The 20038-nt window shown below is 35.9% G+C and overlaps 1 protein-coding gene across 5 annotated transcripts in view; it reads right to left on the bottom strand.

The window, feature by feature from the left end:
* RAB3IP (RAB3A interacting protein) overlaps positions 1-20038 on the bottom strand; it is a 47350-nt gene that overhangs the window by 7936 nt on the left and 19376 nt on the right. For 4 of the 5 annotated variants that reach the window (XM_047868114.1, XM_047868116.1, XM_047868113.1 and 1 more), the window contains 4 exons: positions 9864-9959; positions 3792-3869; positions 2977-3180; positions 97-225 (listed from right to left, as the gene is read on the bottom strand). In XM_047868114.1, coding sequence (XP_047724070.1) covers positions 97-225; positions 2977-3180; positions 3792-3869; positions 9864-9959 — 507 coding nt within the window. The remainder of the gene's footprint in view (positions 1-96; positions 226-2976; positions 3181-3791; positions 3870-9863; positions 9960-20038) is intronic. The other variant, XM_047868115.1, reaches the window with a different exon arrangement.

The following is a 20038-nucleotide window of genomic DNA, read 5'->3' as shown; positions in this document are numbered from 1 at the left end:
AATAATTTATTTACATAATAGAAAACATACAGCATGATTTAGCAAAACGTACAGGAACCACTCTAATGCATTCCTATTAAAATAAAAAAAAATTACCTCACTTTTTGAGAATGTTAAACATGGAAAGATATCTTCCTGATAAATTTTGTCTAAGAAAGGACACGATCTATCCATTGTGGGATCATCCTTCCAAGATCTGAATTCATTATACAGAGATAAGTCAGCCTGACAAACCAAAAAAAAAAACACAAAAAAACAAAAAAACATAAAATAATCTTTTTAAGGGTACAAAACATAAAATCACTTTATAAAACTAAAACCTAATTTAAACATTACTGAAAAAGAAATCCTCCTCATTTAAAATAATGAATTCAACCACTCTTGATTAGTTATAATACGGTACCAACTTTCTTAAAAAATTCAAGCTCTCAAACAAATCCAAATGAGCCCTTTTCAACGGACCCACTATGGTGTCCAATGATGCTACCATTGTCTCCACCCCACCCCTAAAAAGCGCTGGAGTTCCTCTTAAGACACATGTGCACACTGCTCTGAATATAAAACAAATGAGAAGTCTTTTCTGAAAATAATCCAAAAGTAATCGGGAGCGAAGTTAAATAAAGTGTTTGGCTAAATGGAGACTGACTAAATTGTGAAACCTAGTTTGGATCAAAAGGGACACTAACTGTTCTGCTATCACCTGAAGGCACTTTCAAAAGAATTTTGAAAATGTTTCTTGTATAAGCAGCAGGTCTAAAAGCAGCATATATATACCCTCCTAAATTGAATACCGTAAAACATAACATTTATTAAGGCGTATTTTGCCACAGCAACATCAATGACTACTGTCTGAATTATCAACAATAATCCAGGCTGGCACCTGCCTCCCGATTCACTCTTCAGTTGTCCTTCGTTCCCTCTCCTCTCTTAAATGAACTGTTCCCCAAGTATTCTTCCCTCCAGATGCCCTCTACTCAGCTCAATACCACCTGTCACATACAGAGCCACACCTGCCCCTGGCTGCCCACTCAAGGTAGTGCCCCTCATCCAGCTCTAAGCCACTCTCGTCCAGAAGCACTGGACACACCACAAACGACACACTGACTACAGCTCTGGCCTCTAGGACAGCTTAATCACATGTGCAGGTGGTTTCCATGGAAGTAATGAAAGGCTGAGTCTGAAATCCAAGCTTCCCCACAGACTTTCTTTTAAGGTATATAACAATACTTACGTTTCCAAATTCATTTTCTTTGTAAAGTCTACCCTTTAATGGACATAAACCCCAAAGCAGGTTAAGTGGTATTCTAAGGAAAGATTCTAGTTTAAAGGCAGTAACTTAAACTATTAAGAGCTGACCCTGTGCGAGGAACTACGGTAAGCACTTCCTAAACACTTAATCGTCACAGCTGTGCAAGACAGACATTCTGCTCTTCACTGTTTTAGAGAAGGAAACTAGGGCTTAGAGAAAAAAGTAACTTGCCTAAGGTTACAGATCAAAAAACCAGTACAAGTTCAGATTCGTGTCTAAGTGACTTGACTGCAAAGTCTTGCATAATGTGTGTGCGTACATGCACGCACGTGTGCTTTAAGTGCTTTCAGCAGATATGCTGCAAATATCGTGACTGTCACTTTTTTTTACAGAAACGTGGGCATGTTTCACTTTCTCTCCAACTGTTTTACCTTCTTCTAAGGCTTACACAGGTCAACTCTGTGTGTTTCCTTTGTCCAATAAAACTTTTTGAGGGGCGCCTGAGTGGCTCAGTCAGTTAAGCGTCTTGATTTCGGCTCAGGTCATGATTTCACCTTTAGTGAGTTAGTAAGTTCGAGCCCTACGTTAGCTCCAAGCCCACTTGGGATTCTCTGTTTCCCTCTCTCTCTGCCCCTCCCCTACTCATGTGCTTTCATTTGTTCACTCTCTCTTAAAAATAAATAAGTAAACATTAAAAAAAAAAACCTTTTTGATAAGTTTTCACAAAACATTAGAATACCGAATATATCTACAAAGCAAAAAGTTGTATGTTACCTATTCACATTTTAAGAGTTCATAAACTAAGAACTTTAAAACGTTCCATGAGAAAACACTTAAATTTCGTTAGTGTAAACAATGGAAAACAAGGTATATAATCACACACACTGAGAAATTGCAGCAAAAATGTAAGTTGCACCAAGCAATTAAAAATGTTAATTAAATTCAAAGAAATTAAGGTTATAACTTAAAAAAGTTTCTTAAGTATTTCATGAACATGGATTTTAGATTCTGTCACATTCAGATCTGGCCACATATTGAACTTCTCTCTCACTAGCATCCTTTTTATTAATAAGTAAACAAATGCAATTCAATTAAAGTAAGTAACAACCCTGGTTATTCAATTTAATAAACTCCTGGCTTCCATGCAAAAACTTAACCAAATGAGCAAATACAACTTCTTAAAGATTAATGATGTACCTGAATAAAACAATGTAAAACAGAGCTCTAAAAAAGTGGGGGGAGGGACGGCTTAGTTCTATTTTTTGTTGCTTAATTATCTGAATTCACTCTAAGACTCAGTGAAAGAATACAAAATTCTACCTCTCCTAGAATTTAAGTAAAAACAATGTTGTGTTCAAGAAAATCACCTTATTTTCATACATTTCTTACATTCATATTTTGTTAGAGCATCCTACCAACAAATTCTGACCAGCCAGATCATTAAAGCCACCCACTCTGCTTTACATAAGACAAGACAGTTTGCTCCCTAAATGAAATAGCAAGAGGAAGAAACTTACCAAGTTTCTAGCAGGTACTCCAAGGTCAGCCAAGTAGAGAATGGAACTGGAGATTCCCTGAAAGCAGCCAGCTCTAGATAAAGCCTCCCCCATCTTAATATTGCATATTTTGTACTAAAAGTTTTGCTGGCAAAAATCATAACTGACACGTCAGTGATGAGAATTACTAAGTATCAATAGAGTCAGAGGGGACAGTCCTTGACGCGTTACCTCTTTGCAGTCTTTTACAATTGGCTGTATCACACTGAGGTCCTGATGACTGCCGCTCATAGCGCTGCTTGTACTTTTATTTCTTGTATGCCCCCTTTTAAAAGGTGTCTTTCCACCTGGCAGAGGCTCTTGTGTGGGTGATGTTGGAGAACTGGACAATACGAGTGTCTTCAATGCGGCTACTTCAGCTTGAAGTACATCAATCTTGAAAAGAAATCAACATAGTCCCATACACTAAGTTTTATGACAGATTCAGCTAAATGTCAGCAATTTGATCAAAACACTTTCCTTTCAAAGATGAATGTAAGTTTAATTGGTATTTGTTGTGGACTAATAAAAAGAAAGTAAAACCAAGTTTTTTAATGTTTCTTACAGTTTAGATTCAGCTGCTATTCACAATGTTAAAGGAAAGTTTTCAGATTATCAAAATGTCTAACACAAACTTCATGTAAATTTTGAAAATCTCCAAATAGAATAGTTTATGATTAGTTTATGATTAGCAGTTTGGTGGGGTTTTTTTTCAGTGAATTAAGAAAAATATTAACTTTAAAATGTGATTGTCTAGTCCTTTTGAGAATACATGTGATTCACAAGACTTTAAATCCTTTGGTTCTAATATCAGTGAACCCCAACTGTTCACTATTAACTCTGGGTAGTGGTTATTCCCTATTTTATAGTTTCCTGCAGTTTCCAAATCTTCTAAAATAAACACTAGTTTACAATAGGAACAAAAGCCAATCGATGTTAAAGTATCCTTAAAACAGGAATCACTGATTTCTTTGTACTTTTTTACTATGAAAGCAGCAAAAACTTACTTTTCCTTGTGCTTCCTTTAGCTGCTTTTCTGCTGTTGCCTGCTTAACATTTGCTTCTCTCACCATCTTATGAGCTTCCTGAAAAAGGTGAAATCTCAAATTTCGGAAACGCATTGAGCATTTGTTTTCAAAAATCTCTCAAAAAGTATCTACAACAGTAGCAAAAATGTACTACCAACTTTTAACCTGAAAATGAAGTATTCCATGTCAACTCCTGAAGTAACAACAGTCGTCTGACAGAGAAACTAGTAAGAGTTAGGAATAGGTACCTTCTTTTAGTACCAGTATCACTGAGGTAGCCAAGTTCAATCCTCCTGGTGAATGCTTGTGTAAAAAGACTGTGTGAAAGAATAAACATCCCACATGTCAAACCCAAATTCTCAGTGGTTAGGTTTATGTAACTTGGGTCACAATATGCATACTCATATTATTAGTCATAGCAAAGATATACTGAAGGGACAGGTAAAAATATTAATACATCAATAATGCTGCAGTTTGTAGGAATGACAGCTGAAAAGCCTTAGGGCTTCCAATGAAAACATTCACAAAATGATATTAAGTGACAATTCTGTGCAGAGTTAATCTAAAAGGACAAATCAGAGATTAGCCTTTATTAAGGTCTTAATTTTTTGTACAATAACTATGAAACTCTGGGTATTTAATTCCTTTTTCTTTTCTTATATTTATTCATCAAACATTTACTCATGACACCTTTTTGTGAGGTATTATTCCAGGTGCTAATAACCTACTGGGAAAAGAGACGGGTCCTTTTCTCTTAAGGAGCTTACATTCAGTTTACATTGTAATAATCAAATAAAATGTCCAAGGAAGAATCCTGGCTCTTATTCTAAGTGCAATATGAAGCCTTATGATCTTTTAAGGAAGACAGTCACTGATCTTTATTTTTAAAAAATTACTCTGCTGTATGGAATAATCCCATAAAGGATTAAGGATGGACTGGAACAGTACATAGGGTGCTTGAGATAATCCCTTGGGATATAAGAACACATATGTTAGAACTACATTTTGCAGTTTATGAGAAGGATGAAAAGGAGAGAGAGAGAGAGGGAGGGAGGAAGGAAGGAAGGAAAGGAGAAAGGAAGCAAGGAAGGAAATCAGCTTCAAAGACATTTAATACACGTTTGACAATGGCATCCTTACTAAGTCTGTCAACTTTTCAGTGGAAGAGTAGACATTCTCCACATCAGAGTTGACAGCAGCATGCCCATTTGTTCATTTGCTTTTCCAGTGCTGTAGTGAACTGCAGTTTGTTTACATGCCCATAATATGAATTTACAGATCACATTAGCTTAAATAAGAGATGCTTTACTATCAATGCCTTATAATGAAATGAGATTAACTGAAAATCTTCCAAGCACAATTACGCTGGTTATCTTGTAACGAAGTCCTCAAGAGCTGCCAATTTAATAATGAGGTATGCATTTTTCTTTTAAAAATAATAAACGTTCCAGATTTGCTGAATTCTTCTGACAAGTGGCTGTCAACAGATATCTATTTGGAAGATATTTTCAAAATAATAAACATATCTCATCTGACCCTTCAGGATAAGTGACATTTTAACTACAAATGCAAAAGTAACTCATGTGAAGGAGAGATTATCTGTTTAAATGTTTGGAAATGCACTCTGCCTTCCTTAACAGCAGACTATGCAATTTGGACCAAACTTCACATGGAGAATAACAGAAAAGCTGGACAAGGACAAAATTTTTTTAAATGTGTCTGAAGGCATCAGAGAACTAACAAAAGTAAAGAACTAGGGGACCAAGATCCAGGAGAAGATGTAAACCCAAAGAGAGCTGGAATTTGGGGTGCCTTTTCCCTTAGTGATATGAGGGATACAATAAAAGAGCGTCCCTGGCCCAAATGGAAAGGGAAGAGAGCTAGAAGGAGGCAGAAGCAACAGCTAAAAAGATAACGTATAGGGTTTTGCAAGGTGACAAAAGACATCAAAAAGTAGCTTCAAAACAAGTTGGAAAATTTTCTATCACTCTGCCATTCTGAAAGCTGAAAAAAATGCAAGTATCAGGTACACCAGGAGTCAGCAAACTTTTTCTGTAAAGGGTCACACAGTAAACAGTTTGGGCTTTATGAGCCACACGGTCTCTGCTGTAATACTCAACCCTGCTACTGCAGTGTGAAAGTAGCCACAGACAACACGTGGACAGTGAACGTGGCCGTTTCAATAAACATTTATCAGCACTGAAATCTGAATTTCAGGTTTCATGTCACAAAATACTCTCTTGATTCTTTTCCCTAACCACTCGAAAGTGTAAAAACCAATCTTGGCTCATAAGGCTGCACAAAAGTAAAGACAGGCTGTAGTTTGCAGACCTGATATAAACATTCATGTCTATACACTTCCAGAATTTGAAAACAGAATTTTTTTCCTATCTGGTTAGCAGTGACTCAAATGAAGGTGTTTTTACTCTTTCTTTCAAATAACGTTTAAACTCAACATTTGCTGATTAATTCACAAAGACATCGTTGGTATTAGAGAATACAAATTCACTAGAGAATATTCTAGAAAAAGTTTCACATAACCAGGAATGGAACTGAAAATTCAGTATAATGATTTAATATAGAGAAATATGTATTTCTTCCATTTGGATCCATGTATTTGTGAGTTATTAGCTGCATTACATTTAATTTAAAATATGGAATTTAGACCAGAACTTCATCTGAATCATAAATTGTTAAGATTAAAATTCTCTAGAAAAAGGTAACATATGCAAGTGTACTACTTTCACTAAAAAAATATATACATATGCACAACATATTTTAGTGAGAATAAAACATTTCTGTACTATTATAAAAAATAAGCATTTACGATTGAGTTGCTTTATAAACTGGTGTTTTATAATTTATATAACAATTTATATATATTAGTATATACATGTAATTTATAAGTAAGTATATATGCTTTTAAAACAGTGCCTGTCACATAGGTAATTCTCAATATTACATATCTTCATCATAATAAAGGTACATGCTCAAATTGTTCTTTTATAGATTGAGTACATGATCAAAAAATGTGGCATCTACTGGGCTAGGTAATAAATACTAATGGCTTGTAAAATACGGACAGTCTGAATGTGAGAAAAAGGAGAGTCCTCAATGATGACTCCTTTTCTGTGGCTTCAGACGAACAGAAGTCCCATTTATGATTTCCACAGTACTTAAAGTAAGGGTTGGGGTTATGAATTTGAATCCCAACATTGCTCCTTAACCTCTTATGCCTCATTTCCCTCACAGATAAAATGACAATAATTTTCATTATATGCCTCATGGCATTACAGAGAGAAAACTAGGCATATTACAGACATTTACTAAAAGTGGTTGACAAAATGTAAAAAAAAAAAAAAAAAAAAAAAAGAAAAGAAAAATCTTAAGGCTACCCCTCTTTTTTTCTTTGTAAAGCATTATTTCAACTGATTTCATTCTATATTATCTCAAAATCTGAGATACTAGGTGGGAATACATCTATATAACTTTAGAGTTCTTATTTTTGATAGTTTTTTTTTAAGACACAACTTTGCTACAAAGTATATTATATTCAAGATGATTCATACACAACAAACTCCTAATTTGAAGTTACATGTTAAGTCTGCCAAAGTTGTACAAATTGTTTATTCAAAATAATATTTAATTCTTAAAAAACTATATGTACACATACCTAAAATGCAAGCAAAAAGCTTTTTCATAATACAATGGTAAACTGAGATCATGAAGGCATAATTAAAAAGACCACAGAAAAATGTTTAGCACCTTTTCACAAAATTCATAAATAACTGGTTTGAAGACAATTCTCTTCATTACTGAAATCATCTTTAATTAATGTAACTTCTTTCCCAGAAAGAATACATAGTATCAAGGTTATTAGCCATTGTCGGGTCAGGGATAGATCAGGGACCCAAAACCTTTTTTTGGTATACTTTTTCATTCATTGCAAAACCAGCATTTCTGTTCCTTCACATCCCACTATGGAGAGAGAGAAGTTTCTCCTGTTTGTTCTCCTCCTACTTCATATAATAGAATATACATACAAGTGCAAACAAGAGGAACTAAACAAGGTTAAAATTATGGGCAGGCACATGAGAAACTTAACACATTTGCTTTCTTATCTAGTACCTATACATCATTATGAAATTTTTCTGGCCAGACAATACTGGATGAAAAAGTCTAAGGTTTCTGCATACCCCTTCTGCAAACAAAAATGTGACAAGTCCTATAGCTCTTGTCTTCTAGAGCTTTAATTCCCCACTCTTCCCATCCTTACATTTATCTTCCTCTCATCTCTGAGGACTAGCTAACAAAAAATAATAATAGATCAGTTTTCCAATGTTCATGAAAGAAAATGATCCCAAAAAAGACAGAGGAGGGGCCAAAGGTGTGTGGCACAGAAAAGTCCACATCTGAAGAAACCCCATTTAACCTGTTATGATGTTACTTACAACACTAAAAATGGTGGAGTATGCAAGTTGCTAGATTAGGACTATCACTGCAATGACCATGTAAGTTAACACAAAAACGTGTTATTTGAAGAAAAAATACAAAATATATTAGGATTACAATTATGTAAGAAAATATGCATACCTCTAAAACTGAAAAAAATGTTGCATAAATAAAAACAAAAACGGAAGAAATTTTTCTAAAATCTTTTACTACAAAGTTTTAAAAACAAATTTTTAGAGGAAAAAAAAGAAATTATTGATGTGATAATGACAGTAGTCATTCCAGTAACACATCAACCTTTCTGAATAAGGAACTTTTATCTTAGGGCCAACACTAAGTACGATGGTTAATTTTATGCGTCAACTTGACTAGGCCACTGGATGCCCAGATATTTGGTCAAACATTATTCTGGATGTTTCTGTGGAAGTGTTTCTGAGATTAACATCTGAATTGGTATGTGAAATAAGGCAGGCTGTTCTCCATACTGTGGTTGGGCTTCATCCAATCAGTTGAAGGACTGAACAGAACAAAAAGGCTGATCCCCACGGAGTACAAGAAAAGTCTTCCTGCCTTCAAAATCCAAGTGAAACATCAGCTCTTGTTGCATCTCAAGCCCGTCAGCCTTAGGACTAGAACTGCCCCATCAGTTCTCAGGTTTCTCAGACCTGTGTACCTGGACTGTAACTACACCATGAGCTCTCCTGGGTCTTCAGCCTGTTAACTCACTCTGCAGGTTTTGGGAACAGACAGCTTCCATAATCACGGGTGCTGATTTCTTAGATCGATCTCTTTCTATATACACATCTTATTGGTTTCTGTGTCTCTGGAGAACCCTGACTAATATGTCAAAAAACGCAAAATGACAATGTCAGTGGAACCCTTAATGAGAAACACTGCTAAAACTGGGCAGAAATCTTGGTCCTGTTGGCAGGAGGGAGATAAGTGTGGGAATGCGTGAGTGGCTCAGTCGGTTAAGCATCCAACTCCTGATCTCAGGTCAGGTCATGATCTTGCGAACCGTGAGATCGAGCCCCATGTCAGGCTCTGTGCTGATAGCACAGCTTGGGATCCTTCCCCCCTCACCCCCGCCCCAATCGCTCTCTCAAAAATAAACCTGAAAAGAAAGAAAAGAAAGAAAAGAAAGAAAAGAAAGAAAAGAAAGAAAGAAAGAAAGAGAAAGAAAGAAAGAAAGAAAGGTGGAGTGTGCCATCTAACAAGTAGGTGTGCTTTCTAACAATCCTCAAACCATCACCTATCAGATAGCTACCTCAAGGGTTTCCCATCTTTGTTCTGGAGTCACATTGTAAGATTATCTTAAAGTAGCCCCTAAATACTTGATAAAAACAGAATTAAAATTTACAACCTTTCTTCCCACATGGGCATTTTTAAACAACCTGATTGATACTGGTAGCTTACGGTATCTTTTCCTTTTCCCATCATTTTAAGTTGTAGACTCCATCTTAAAGATTTCATTTTTCTTAGATGACTTAGAAACTATGTAAAGCTACGCATTACTTTTCCAAGATTCCCTCAAAGAACAATTCTATGAATAGAAAAAAAGCAAGACGTTGCTCTTGGCCAAGACATAAATAGACCAACCTCAAACAGACTGGCTGTGAGCTCCTCCAGTTCCTGTCCGAGTTGATCTCGCACTTTAGAAAGCCTCTCACACTCTTCATCTTTTAACTTCAGTTCCTATGAGAAATTGATCATTTTACTTTGAATCTCCATAGTTTGAAGTTAGATTCAGCAGACTACATAATCTTTACTAATAAAATTACAAAATATTAATACTGTCCCCTCCTAAGGTTCACACTGAAAATGTTGATCTAGCACTTGCTGTGTGGAAGACAATGAGGCAAGTCTAAAATTACAAATATTTCCAACTTACATATTTAAATTTTAATGTTTCCGTCATGAGACATACAAAGATTAAGATTATATATTACATGTGAAATACACAATTCAATAACTTCACTCTTTTTTCCCTTAACCGTTCTCTGAAGATATTTATTTCCATCCAGGAGGGAATTTCTTTAATTATGCTTATCCATCTCAGTAAAAGTTCAGTGTGGTTTTTTCAAGTTTATTTTAAAATTTGTTCACTTATAGATAACTATGTACCATATGGCAATTAGTCTAAAATTTCCATTAGTAGACTATACCCATTTAACCCTGCAACCAGAAGTGAATGAAACATATTTGCATTTAAAACTAAGAAAAATGTTAACGACAAAATCACTTCCTAATATTTATACATGAGTTCTCAAAAGGTATCAAATAGATGTTTAAAAAATCCCTTATTAAGATGTAAATAATACGCAATTTTATATGCTGTCCTAAATTAATCTTTCAAATTTAGGGCTAAAAAAAATCCCACCTTCCTATATATTGGTCACAATTACACTAATGAAATAATGGATTTGTTGTGTTGTAATTGTGGTGGCAGCATAGAATCCCCCAAGGGCAACTCCTGAAAATCAAATATACCAACTGGAAGGTCAGAAGAACCCAATGAGTACACCTTCAACAAAACTACAGAAGGAAATCCCCACAAATCTTAGACTATGAGAGAACGTGGCTACACTACCAACACCAAGGAATCAGAAGCTATGTGGAAGGGACAGCAGGAAGTGGAAGTGACTACAGAGGCATCGTATGAAGCCTCAGAACCCAAAAATCATTACAAATACCCCAAAGGAGAGGACTCAGCCTCTCTGAAAACTGGGAGAACAAGTATGAGAACAAATGGAGAAAAAGGAAAAGGTTTTCACAGGCTCCAAGTTGCAGGTGGAATGCAAAAATGTGTATGTAGTCCTGACACAGCAAACAGTGCTGTAATGCCCTAAACTCTGAGGAATCACGCAGCATCCAGCAAAGAGACCCTTCTAGTACAAAGCCCACCCCAAGGGAAAAACGCTTGGAATCTGAAACCAAACTGCAGGACAGGAATAATGGACATAGAGAGAAAGAAGGCTAAGATATCAAAGGAGAAAGACGGTGGCAAGGTTCCAAAGGAAACAGATCGCAGAAAGTAGTGTAAGAAAAAATAATTATCTTTTCTTATATTTCTACTAGAAATACCATTTTTAGAGATAATGTTAAGCTTGTAAAGTTTGCAGAGGCACTGGGCTAGAGGAGAAAACCTTCCTGAACAAGGTTTACCTCTGAAAGACAGAAGTGGTTACACAGATACACCAATAACAACAGAAGGGAAAGCTCTTGAACATGAAACTCCTTGGTTTATCCTCCTCCTTCACAGGAACCTCCTCCTAACAGTCCAGGAAAATCCAATTCATTTAAATATGGAAAACAAACACAGATATGTGAAGTTACTGTTATAAAAAAAGTTAAACACAATCCAAGTCACCTATAAGGTAATCAGATTGGGATTAAAATGCCAACAGCAGTTTATGCTAGAAAACACCAGAATAACATTTTTTTAAATATTTAATTTTATTTTTGAGAGACTGCAGGTGGGAGAGGGGCAGGAAGAGGGGAACAGAGGATCAGAAGCAGGCTCTGTGCTGACAGCAGAGAGCCAGATGTGAGGCTCGAACTCCCGAACCATGAGATCATGACCTGGGCCGAAGTTGGACGCTCAACTGACTGAGCCACCCAAGTACCCCCAGAATAACATTTTTAAGATAGTCAAGGGAAACACTGTGAAATGAGAATTTTATATTTAGCCAAAGTATAAAGTCAGAGACAAAGAGTTATAAACCTGCAAAACTTCAGAGAATCTCTCTCCTATGAGTGACTGAGTGGCCAAGTAAAGAATGAGATTCAGATAATCCAGAAGAAGCTGGAGAAGCTTTAACGCTAAGGACTGAGGGTGAGAAGCAAACATATTTAACTGTAGAACTACAACTAAAAGATGACGATATCAAGAGAACAAAAAGACAAGCCTGGGAGAAAATTTCTGCAAAAGACATATCTGATAAGAGACTTTTATCAAAAATATATAAATTCTTGGGGCGCCTGGGTGGCACAGTCGGTTAAGCGTCCGACTTCAGCCAGGTCACGATCTCGCGGTCCGGGAGTTCGAGCCCCGCGTCAGGCTCTGGGCTGATGGCTCGGAGCCTGGAGCCTGTTTCCGATTCTGTGTCTCCCTCTCTCTCTGCCCCTCCCCCATTCATGCTCTGTCTCTCTCTGTCCCAAAAATAAATAAAAAACGTTGAAAAAAAAATTCTTTAAAAGAAATATATATAAATTCTTAAAACTCAACCGTAAGAAAACAAACAACCGGATTAAAAAATGGGCAAAATACCTGAAGAGACAATTCAACAAAGATATAAAGAAGGCAAATAAGCATATGAAAAGATATTCTGTATTATAGGTCATCAGGAAATGCAAATTAAAACAACAATGATACCATCACACACCTATCAAGAGTGGCCAAAATCCAGAACACTGACAATACCAAATGCTGGCAAGGACGGGAAGTAACAGGCTCTCCTATGCATTGGGAATTTAGCATGGCTCAGCTAGGTTAAAAGACAGTTTGGCTGCTTTTTATAAAATTAAACACACTCTTACCATATGATCCAGCAACTGCACTCCTTAGTATTTACCCAAAGGAGTTGGAAACAGGTTTACACAAAAACCTGTACACAGATGTTTATACATTCCTAACTGCCAAAACTTGGAAACAACCCAAATGTCCTTCAGTAGGTGAATGAATAAACTGTGGTACATTGAGATAATGGAATATTACTCAGCATTAAAAGGAAATGAGCTACCAAGCCATGAAAAGACATGGAGGAAAATAAATGCGTATTATTAAATAAAAGCATCTAATCTGAAAAGGCTACATACTCTGATTCCAACTATATGACATTCTGGAGAAGGTAAAACTATGGAGACCATAAAAATATCAATCGTTGCCAGAATTTGGGGGTAGGGAGGAATAAACAGGTTTAGAGGATTTTCAGGGCAGTGAAACTATTCTGGGTAATACTACAACGGTCAATACATGTCATTATACACTTGTCAAAATCCATAGAATACAGAACACCAAGGGAACCCTAATATAAATTCTGGATTTGGGGGGATAGTGATATGCCAATATAGGGTCATTGATTATAATAAATTTATCATCCTGGGGTGGGATTGGATAGTGCTGAGGGACCATGCAGGTGTATGGGAACTCTGTACTTCTCTCTCAATTTTAGGTGAACCTAAAACCGCTCTAAAAAAATTAAGTCTATTTTTTAAAAAGGGATAGAGCTGACAAAACAGCTACTTAAATGTTATGAGCTTTAGGAATATAAAAATAACAAACATTAAGGCACCTGGGTGGCTCAGTCAGTTGAGCATCTGACTTCAGATCTTGCAGTTTATGGGTTCGAGGCCGGCATCAGGCTCTGTGCTGATAGCTCAGAGCCTGGAGCCTGCTTCTGATTCTGTGGCTCCCTCTCTCTCTCTGCCCCTCCCCCGCTAGCACCCTGTCTCTCTTGTCTCTTAACATAAAAATGTTAAAAACAATTTTTTTAAATAACACACATACATACACACAAATAAGAGAAAGATGAAATTAAAGTCATAAACTTCTCAAATATTCATGGGGAGCAAAGGTATACAACTTGAGACTCACAACTTAACTAGTATAAACCTAAACATATCTAAGAGCAAGAGATTAAAACTGAGATAAAACTTTAAAATTCAATGATATAAGAGAAATAAACACGAGCTAGAGAATTTCAGTATTGCTTATGGCAGGGAACAAAGGCAGTATCTCAAGAAAGGCTGGGAGATATATACATCTTTGATTAAAGGAAAGTAACAACTAGAACGGAAATCAAACCTTCCAAAACACCAAAAAGGAAGAAGACACGAAGAAAACAGAGCACATAAGGGTCTGCATACACACCCAGGAGCCATCTGAAAGCTATGTGACAGAAACCAGCCCAAACATAACAAATTTATCAATAAAGGTGCATGGGCGTAACTCACCTAATTAAAAGAAAATGATTTTCAGGTTGGCTTAAAAAAACAAAATCTATCTCTGTACTCTATACATAAGAGACACACCTAAAACAAAGTGATTCAGACAGATTAAAAAAAAGAATGGGTGAAGTATGCTTTAAAACGTAATACAGATAAAAATAAAATAGGAATCTGAATCTTGATATCAGACTAGACAGAATACAGGGCAAAAATCACTGATGACAAAACTTCAGAACGCTAAAGACCACAATGCAAAATGAAAACTTTAAAATACTGCCAAATACAAAAATACAGAAGTAGTCCTAAACAAACAGGAAGGACACACCATGTTTTTGAGTAGAAAGATATCATAAAGATGCCAATTCTCCCTGAGTTAATTTTTAAATCTGTAACTGCATAAATCTAATGCCAGATTCTTTCAAACTCTAAAATTTTATAATTTCCTATGAAAACTAAGCCAATTTATTCAACATTTCCTGCTAGGTGGTCCCTATGGTAATCCCTCAGGATACAAAACCAGCTAAGATACTGCCCCTAGAGAAATTTCCAATCCACTAGAGCAATACACTGTCGTTCATGAAGGCAAAATTCTTGAATAGCTCCCTATCATTTACCAAAGTGGCACGGACCTCACTGTAATACTAAAGGCCCTCTACAACATGTGCTCAATTTCCCTTTCGAGTTATCTCCCTTGATCCATACTCTAAAGCTAGAGTAAAATTGGCCTGATTCACCCGTTTCACTCCCCATCCGAGCCCATCCATCTGGTTTAACCTTTTCCACGTAAATGTCTGACTACTTTCTCTCTATGCCTCAATGTCTATTCTCAGTCTACCTATGTGAAGTTGAATTTGTAATTCGTGTAACTATTTCTCAGAATTTGTACTTTTCATTATCAGAATGTTACACCGTAACATAGTTATTCAAACTTCATTCCTTCAAGAAACATTAATTTTGTGTTGATTGAATGCTGATTCTTCTGTTAGCATCACGCATTCATCTAGGTGCTGGGGACACTTAGAAAAGGAGTAAACCCCCATTAATGATTTTCCTGTTCAGCGTAGCAAATCTTTAAACAGATTCACATGGCTATTCAATAAGGACTATAGTGATGCATACATACCAGAAAAAGTATGAGTTTGCCAAATGCAGAGGAAGAAATAAAAGAGTATGTTTTATAGTAGCTAAAGACGAGGAGGGATAACCACCACAAAAAGATAATGCCAGCAACTTAGGTTTATGACCTGTCCTGAAAAGCACTGCCTTGGAAATCAGGATTTCCTTTAAAGACAAAGGGAAATTATCTCAAAGGCAAATGGGAAGTCACTGAAAGATTTTAAACAGGATAGCAACAATCAGATCTGCAATTCAAAGTGGTAACTTGGAAGTGTAGAGACGTTAAAAAAAGACTAGATACAAGAAAAACAGTTCACTCATCACTGGTATACTTTAGGCAGCAGATACAAATTTAGAGTGGTAGTACTAAAGAAAAGAAATTTGATACTCAAACCACAGAACATTAGGTCTCTGATCAAGTATATTCCAAACTTAAGACTACTGTATTTAAGGTAAACATTTAATACATCAAGAAAGAAAAAGTGCTGTTAATGAAACTATGTTTTTTTTCTACTTAGACTTTTCATTTTACACTTATAGGAAGAACTCTTTTAAGCTGACAGAGACAAAGATTTTTATTCTTTTTTTAAATATTTTTCTGTTTCAATGCTATCATAATGAGGTTATTTTGAAGACATTTAAGCCAGTAATTAAGACCAACAAATAAACCCAACTCACAGAATTCAACTGAATTAATCACATGAACAACTACAACCAAGTTCACACACAAGTAGGCAATGATGAGTGTCATGAAGGTTAAAATCGGAAAAAAAAAATGTACAACTCCGTATCAGTAAACATGACCGTGTATACATGTCTTTTCTCCCCAACTAGTAAACACCTTAAAGACAGGGTCAAGTCTAATTTATTTTTGCCCCCTACAGGGCTTCAAACAATGCTGTTAATACTTTGGTTACTCAAGAAATATATCTGTTTATAAAAGAACATAGTACATGTTTATGAACATCCATGGCCACAGTTAGTAGAACCATGCTAAATATGGATTTGATACAGGTACGTGTTTTTGAGTGACTTTATCTGGCTGTAAGTCATTCCACTGAATTTTATTTTCCAAGTTATTTCACTCTCTTTTAAGGAAGAGTAATTAAAAGCTGAAAGTAACACATTATACCAGAGGGTCTCACACTTAGTAAATATAAGAAACAATGAGGGAGTTTATTAAAAATGCATATCCCCAAGCCTCAGCATGATAATATTATTTCAGCAGAATTTGGGACAGAGTCCAGGAAGCAACACTTTATTTTATTTATTTTTAATTTAAATCCAAGTTAGTTAACATATAGTGTAATAATTTCAGAAATAGAATTTAGTGATTCATCACTTACATAACCAGTGCTCAGCCCAACAAGTGTCCTCCTTAATGCCTCTCACCCTTCTAGACCTTCCCCCCACCCAATACCCTGCCAGCAATCCTCTGTTTGTTTTTTGTATTTAAGAGTCTCTTATGGTTTGTCTGTTTTTTTATCTTATTTGTGCTTCCCTTTCCCTATGTTCATCTGTTTCTTAAATTCCACATGAGTGAAATCATATATTTGTCTTTCTCTTGTTTTGCTTAGCATAATACAGTATACTCTCACATTGTTGCAAATGGCAAAATTTCATTCTTTTTGATTGCCGCACAGTATTCCCCCACCCACCCACCCACACCTTCTTTATCCGTTCATCAGTCGATGGACACCTGGGCTCTTTCCATATTTTGCTACTCTTGACAGTGCTGCTATAAATATTAGGGTGCATATGCCCCTAAGAAACAGCTCTCCTGTATCCCTTGGATACATACCTAGTAGTGCAATTGCTGGGTTGCAGCATAGTTCTATTTTCAATTTTTTGAGGAACTTCCATACGGTTTTCTAGAGTGGCTCACCAGTTGGCATTCCCACCAGCAGTGCAAAAGACATCCTCTTTCTCCACATCCTTGCCAATATCTGTTGTTGCCTGAGTTGTCAAGTTTAGCCATTCTGACAGGTGTGAGGTGGTATCTCATTGTGGTTTTGATTTGTATTTCCCGGATGATGAGTGATGTTGAGCATTTTTTCATGTGTCAACTGACCATCTAGATATCTTCTGTGGTAAACTGTCTATTCATGTCTTTTGCCCATTTCTTTACTGGATTATTTGTTTTTTAGGTGTTGATTTTGATAAGTTCTTTATAGATTTTGGATACTGGCCCTTTATCTGATATGTTGTTTGCAAATATCTTCTCCCATTCTGTCAGTTGCCTTTTACCTTTGCTGATTATTCCTTTTGCAGAAGTTTCCTTTGCCAAAGCTTTTATCTTTATGAGGCCCCAATAGTTCATTTTTGCTTTTGTTTCCCTTGCCTCTGGAGACGTGCCAAGTAAGAAGTTGCTATAGCTGAGGTCAAAGAGGTTTTTGCCTGCTTTCTCCTCTAGGATTTTGATGGCTTCCTGTCTTATGTTTAGGTCTTTCATCCATTTTAAGTTTATTTTTGTGTATGGTGTAAGAAAGTGGTCCAGGCTCATTCTTCTGCATGTTGCTGTCCAGTTTTCCCAGCACCACTTGCTGAAGAGACTGTCTTTATTCCATGTGATATTCTTTTCCTGCTTTGTCAAAGATTAGTTGCCCATACATTTGTGGGTCCATTTCTGTGTTCTCTATTCTGTTCCATTGATTTATGTGTCTGTTCTTATGCTGGTACCATACTGTCTTGATGATTACAGCTTTGTAATACAGCTTGAAGTCAGGAATTATGATGCCTTCAGCTTTGGTTTTCTTTTTCAGGATTGCTTTGGCTATTCAGGGTCTTTTCTGATACCATACAAATTTTAGGACTGTTTGTTCTAGCTTTGTGAAGAATGCTGGCATTATTTTGATAGGAATTGCAGTAAATATGTAGATTGCTTTGGTTAGTACCCAAGAAGCAACATTTAAAAAAGGTAAACCAAAGCCCAACTTCTACTTCAGAATTCCATCAAAACTGCTCTTCAGCAATGACCTACAGAAGGCCAAACAAGTGAACTACCGTATCATTTCTGGCATCTCTGTACCTCAAAATCAATGATCACATTAGTATTCCCCCTACACATGGTATGGATTTGTTGCTGGGAAGTGGTTGCCCAGTAGGGACTACATTTCCTAGCCCACCACACATCTAAGTATCAGCATGAAATTGGTTTGCAATGGAATGTGAGCAAAAGTTGTGTGTGTCACTTCTAAGTCAAGGCTCTTTAGAAGCCAGCATGCCTTCTCCAAGATTTCTTTTCCCCTCATCTCACTGGTTAGATATAGATAATAAAATTCCAAAAGATTACAAACATCCAAGACAGAAGAAAAAGAAGCCCTGAATTATTTCATAAAGATCTGCCTAACAACTATGCACATCTATTCCAGAATGTCGATAAATAAAAATTAACTTCAAGTTACTAAAATTTACAGGTTGCTTATAAGCAGCTAGCATGTCCCTACCTAACAAGTGTCTATTCATACAATGATGTAACTGCATACATATATATACATTCATTTAATCAACAAAACGTATTGAAAACCAATTATGCGTTCAAAATATAATCATGAGCAAAAAACAATTATAGCACAAAGGCAGGAAAAGAAGAGACAGGCAGTACACTTTTGTAAGGTTCTTACATTATATGTGAGATAGTATAACGTCATTAGAAAATAAAGAGGGATAAGTTAATTATGTATATTATAAACCCTAATGCAATTACTGAGTTAGCACAACAAAGATATATACCTAATAAGCCAAAGGAGACAAGATGAAATCAGCAAAAATATGGAATTAATCCAAAAGAAAGCATAAAAGAAGGAAAAAGAAGAAAAAGGAACATATGGAACAAACAGAAAACAAAAACAGTAATGATGGCATATATAAACAAAACCATATTAATATCACATTAAATGTAAATGGTCTAAACTCACCAATTAAAAGGCAAAGATTAACAGAATGGATAAAAAAGCAAAATGATAGCTATATGCCACCTGCAAAAATCTCACTTTATAGAAGAAGATAAAAATAGGTTAAAGGTAAAAAAATGGAAAAACAGTAACTCTCTGTAGTCTCTTAAAAGAATAATCAGAATAAAGAGAATGGTCGTTGACATAATTTTAATTCACAGGCTGATACAATCAAGAAATATTTTCATATTCAAGACATTTTCAAGACTTAACCTCTAAGTATTAATACTATCTTGTACATTCATAATTCACCATATGTATACATTCACATGTCTTTACTATTTCAATTACCTCAACAGGACCTCTAAATACAGCAAATAAAAGACTTTAAAAGAAATTCTCAACTTGAGCTAAGAAATTAGCAATCTGTTCTCATCAATAAGTAACTACAACATATTCTCAATGATAGATATATATGCTCAATAGTTCAGCTCTACATAAACTGTGATTGCACTTACTACTGTGTATTAAGATAACAGAGTCTGATCCAGATGGCTTCTGCCAAATACAATCACATATCCCTTCCCTTTGGAAAAAAGATAAAAAGGCTACTGATTTTTCTTTTTGATAAAATATATTTAACCAGAAATGTTTTAAAATATCTGTGTGGCTATTTTAGCTATCAGCCATTCACTGAAGCATTCATAAGGAAGCATAAATGTCAGGCATCGTACTGAATTCTGCTAAGCACTAGGGATACAAACAACAATTTACACTCTTAAGAGACAAATCTGGTAGCAAGAGAGAAGGAATATG

This window comes from Prionailurus viverrinus, chromosome B4, assembly GCF_022837055.1.
Source record: "Prionailurus viverrinus isolate Anna chromosome B4, UM_Priviv_1.0, whole genome shotgun sequence".
NCBI classification, from domain to species: Eukaryota; Metazoa; Chordata; class Mammalia; order Carnivora; family Felidae; genus Prionailurus; species Prionailurus viverrinus.
The sequence above is the reverse complement of the archived record's forward strand: the minus strand, read 5'-3'. Positions and strand labels throughout refer to the sequence as shown.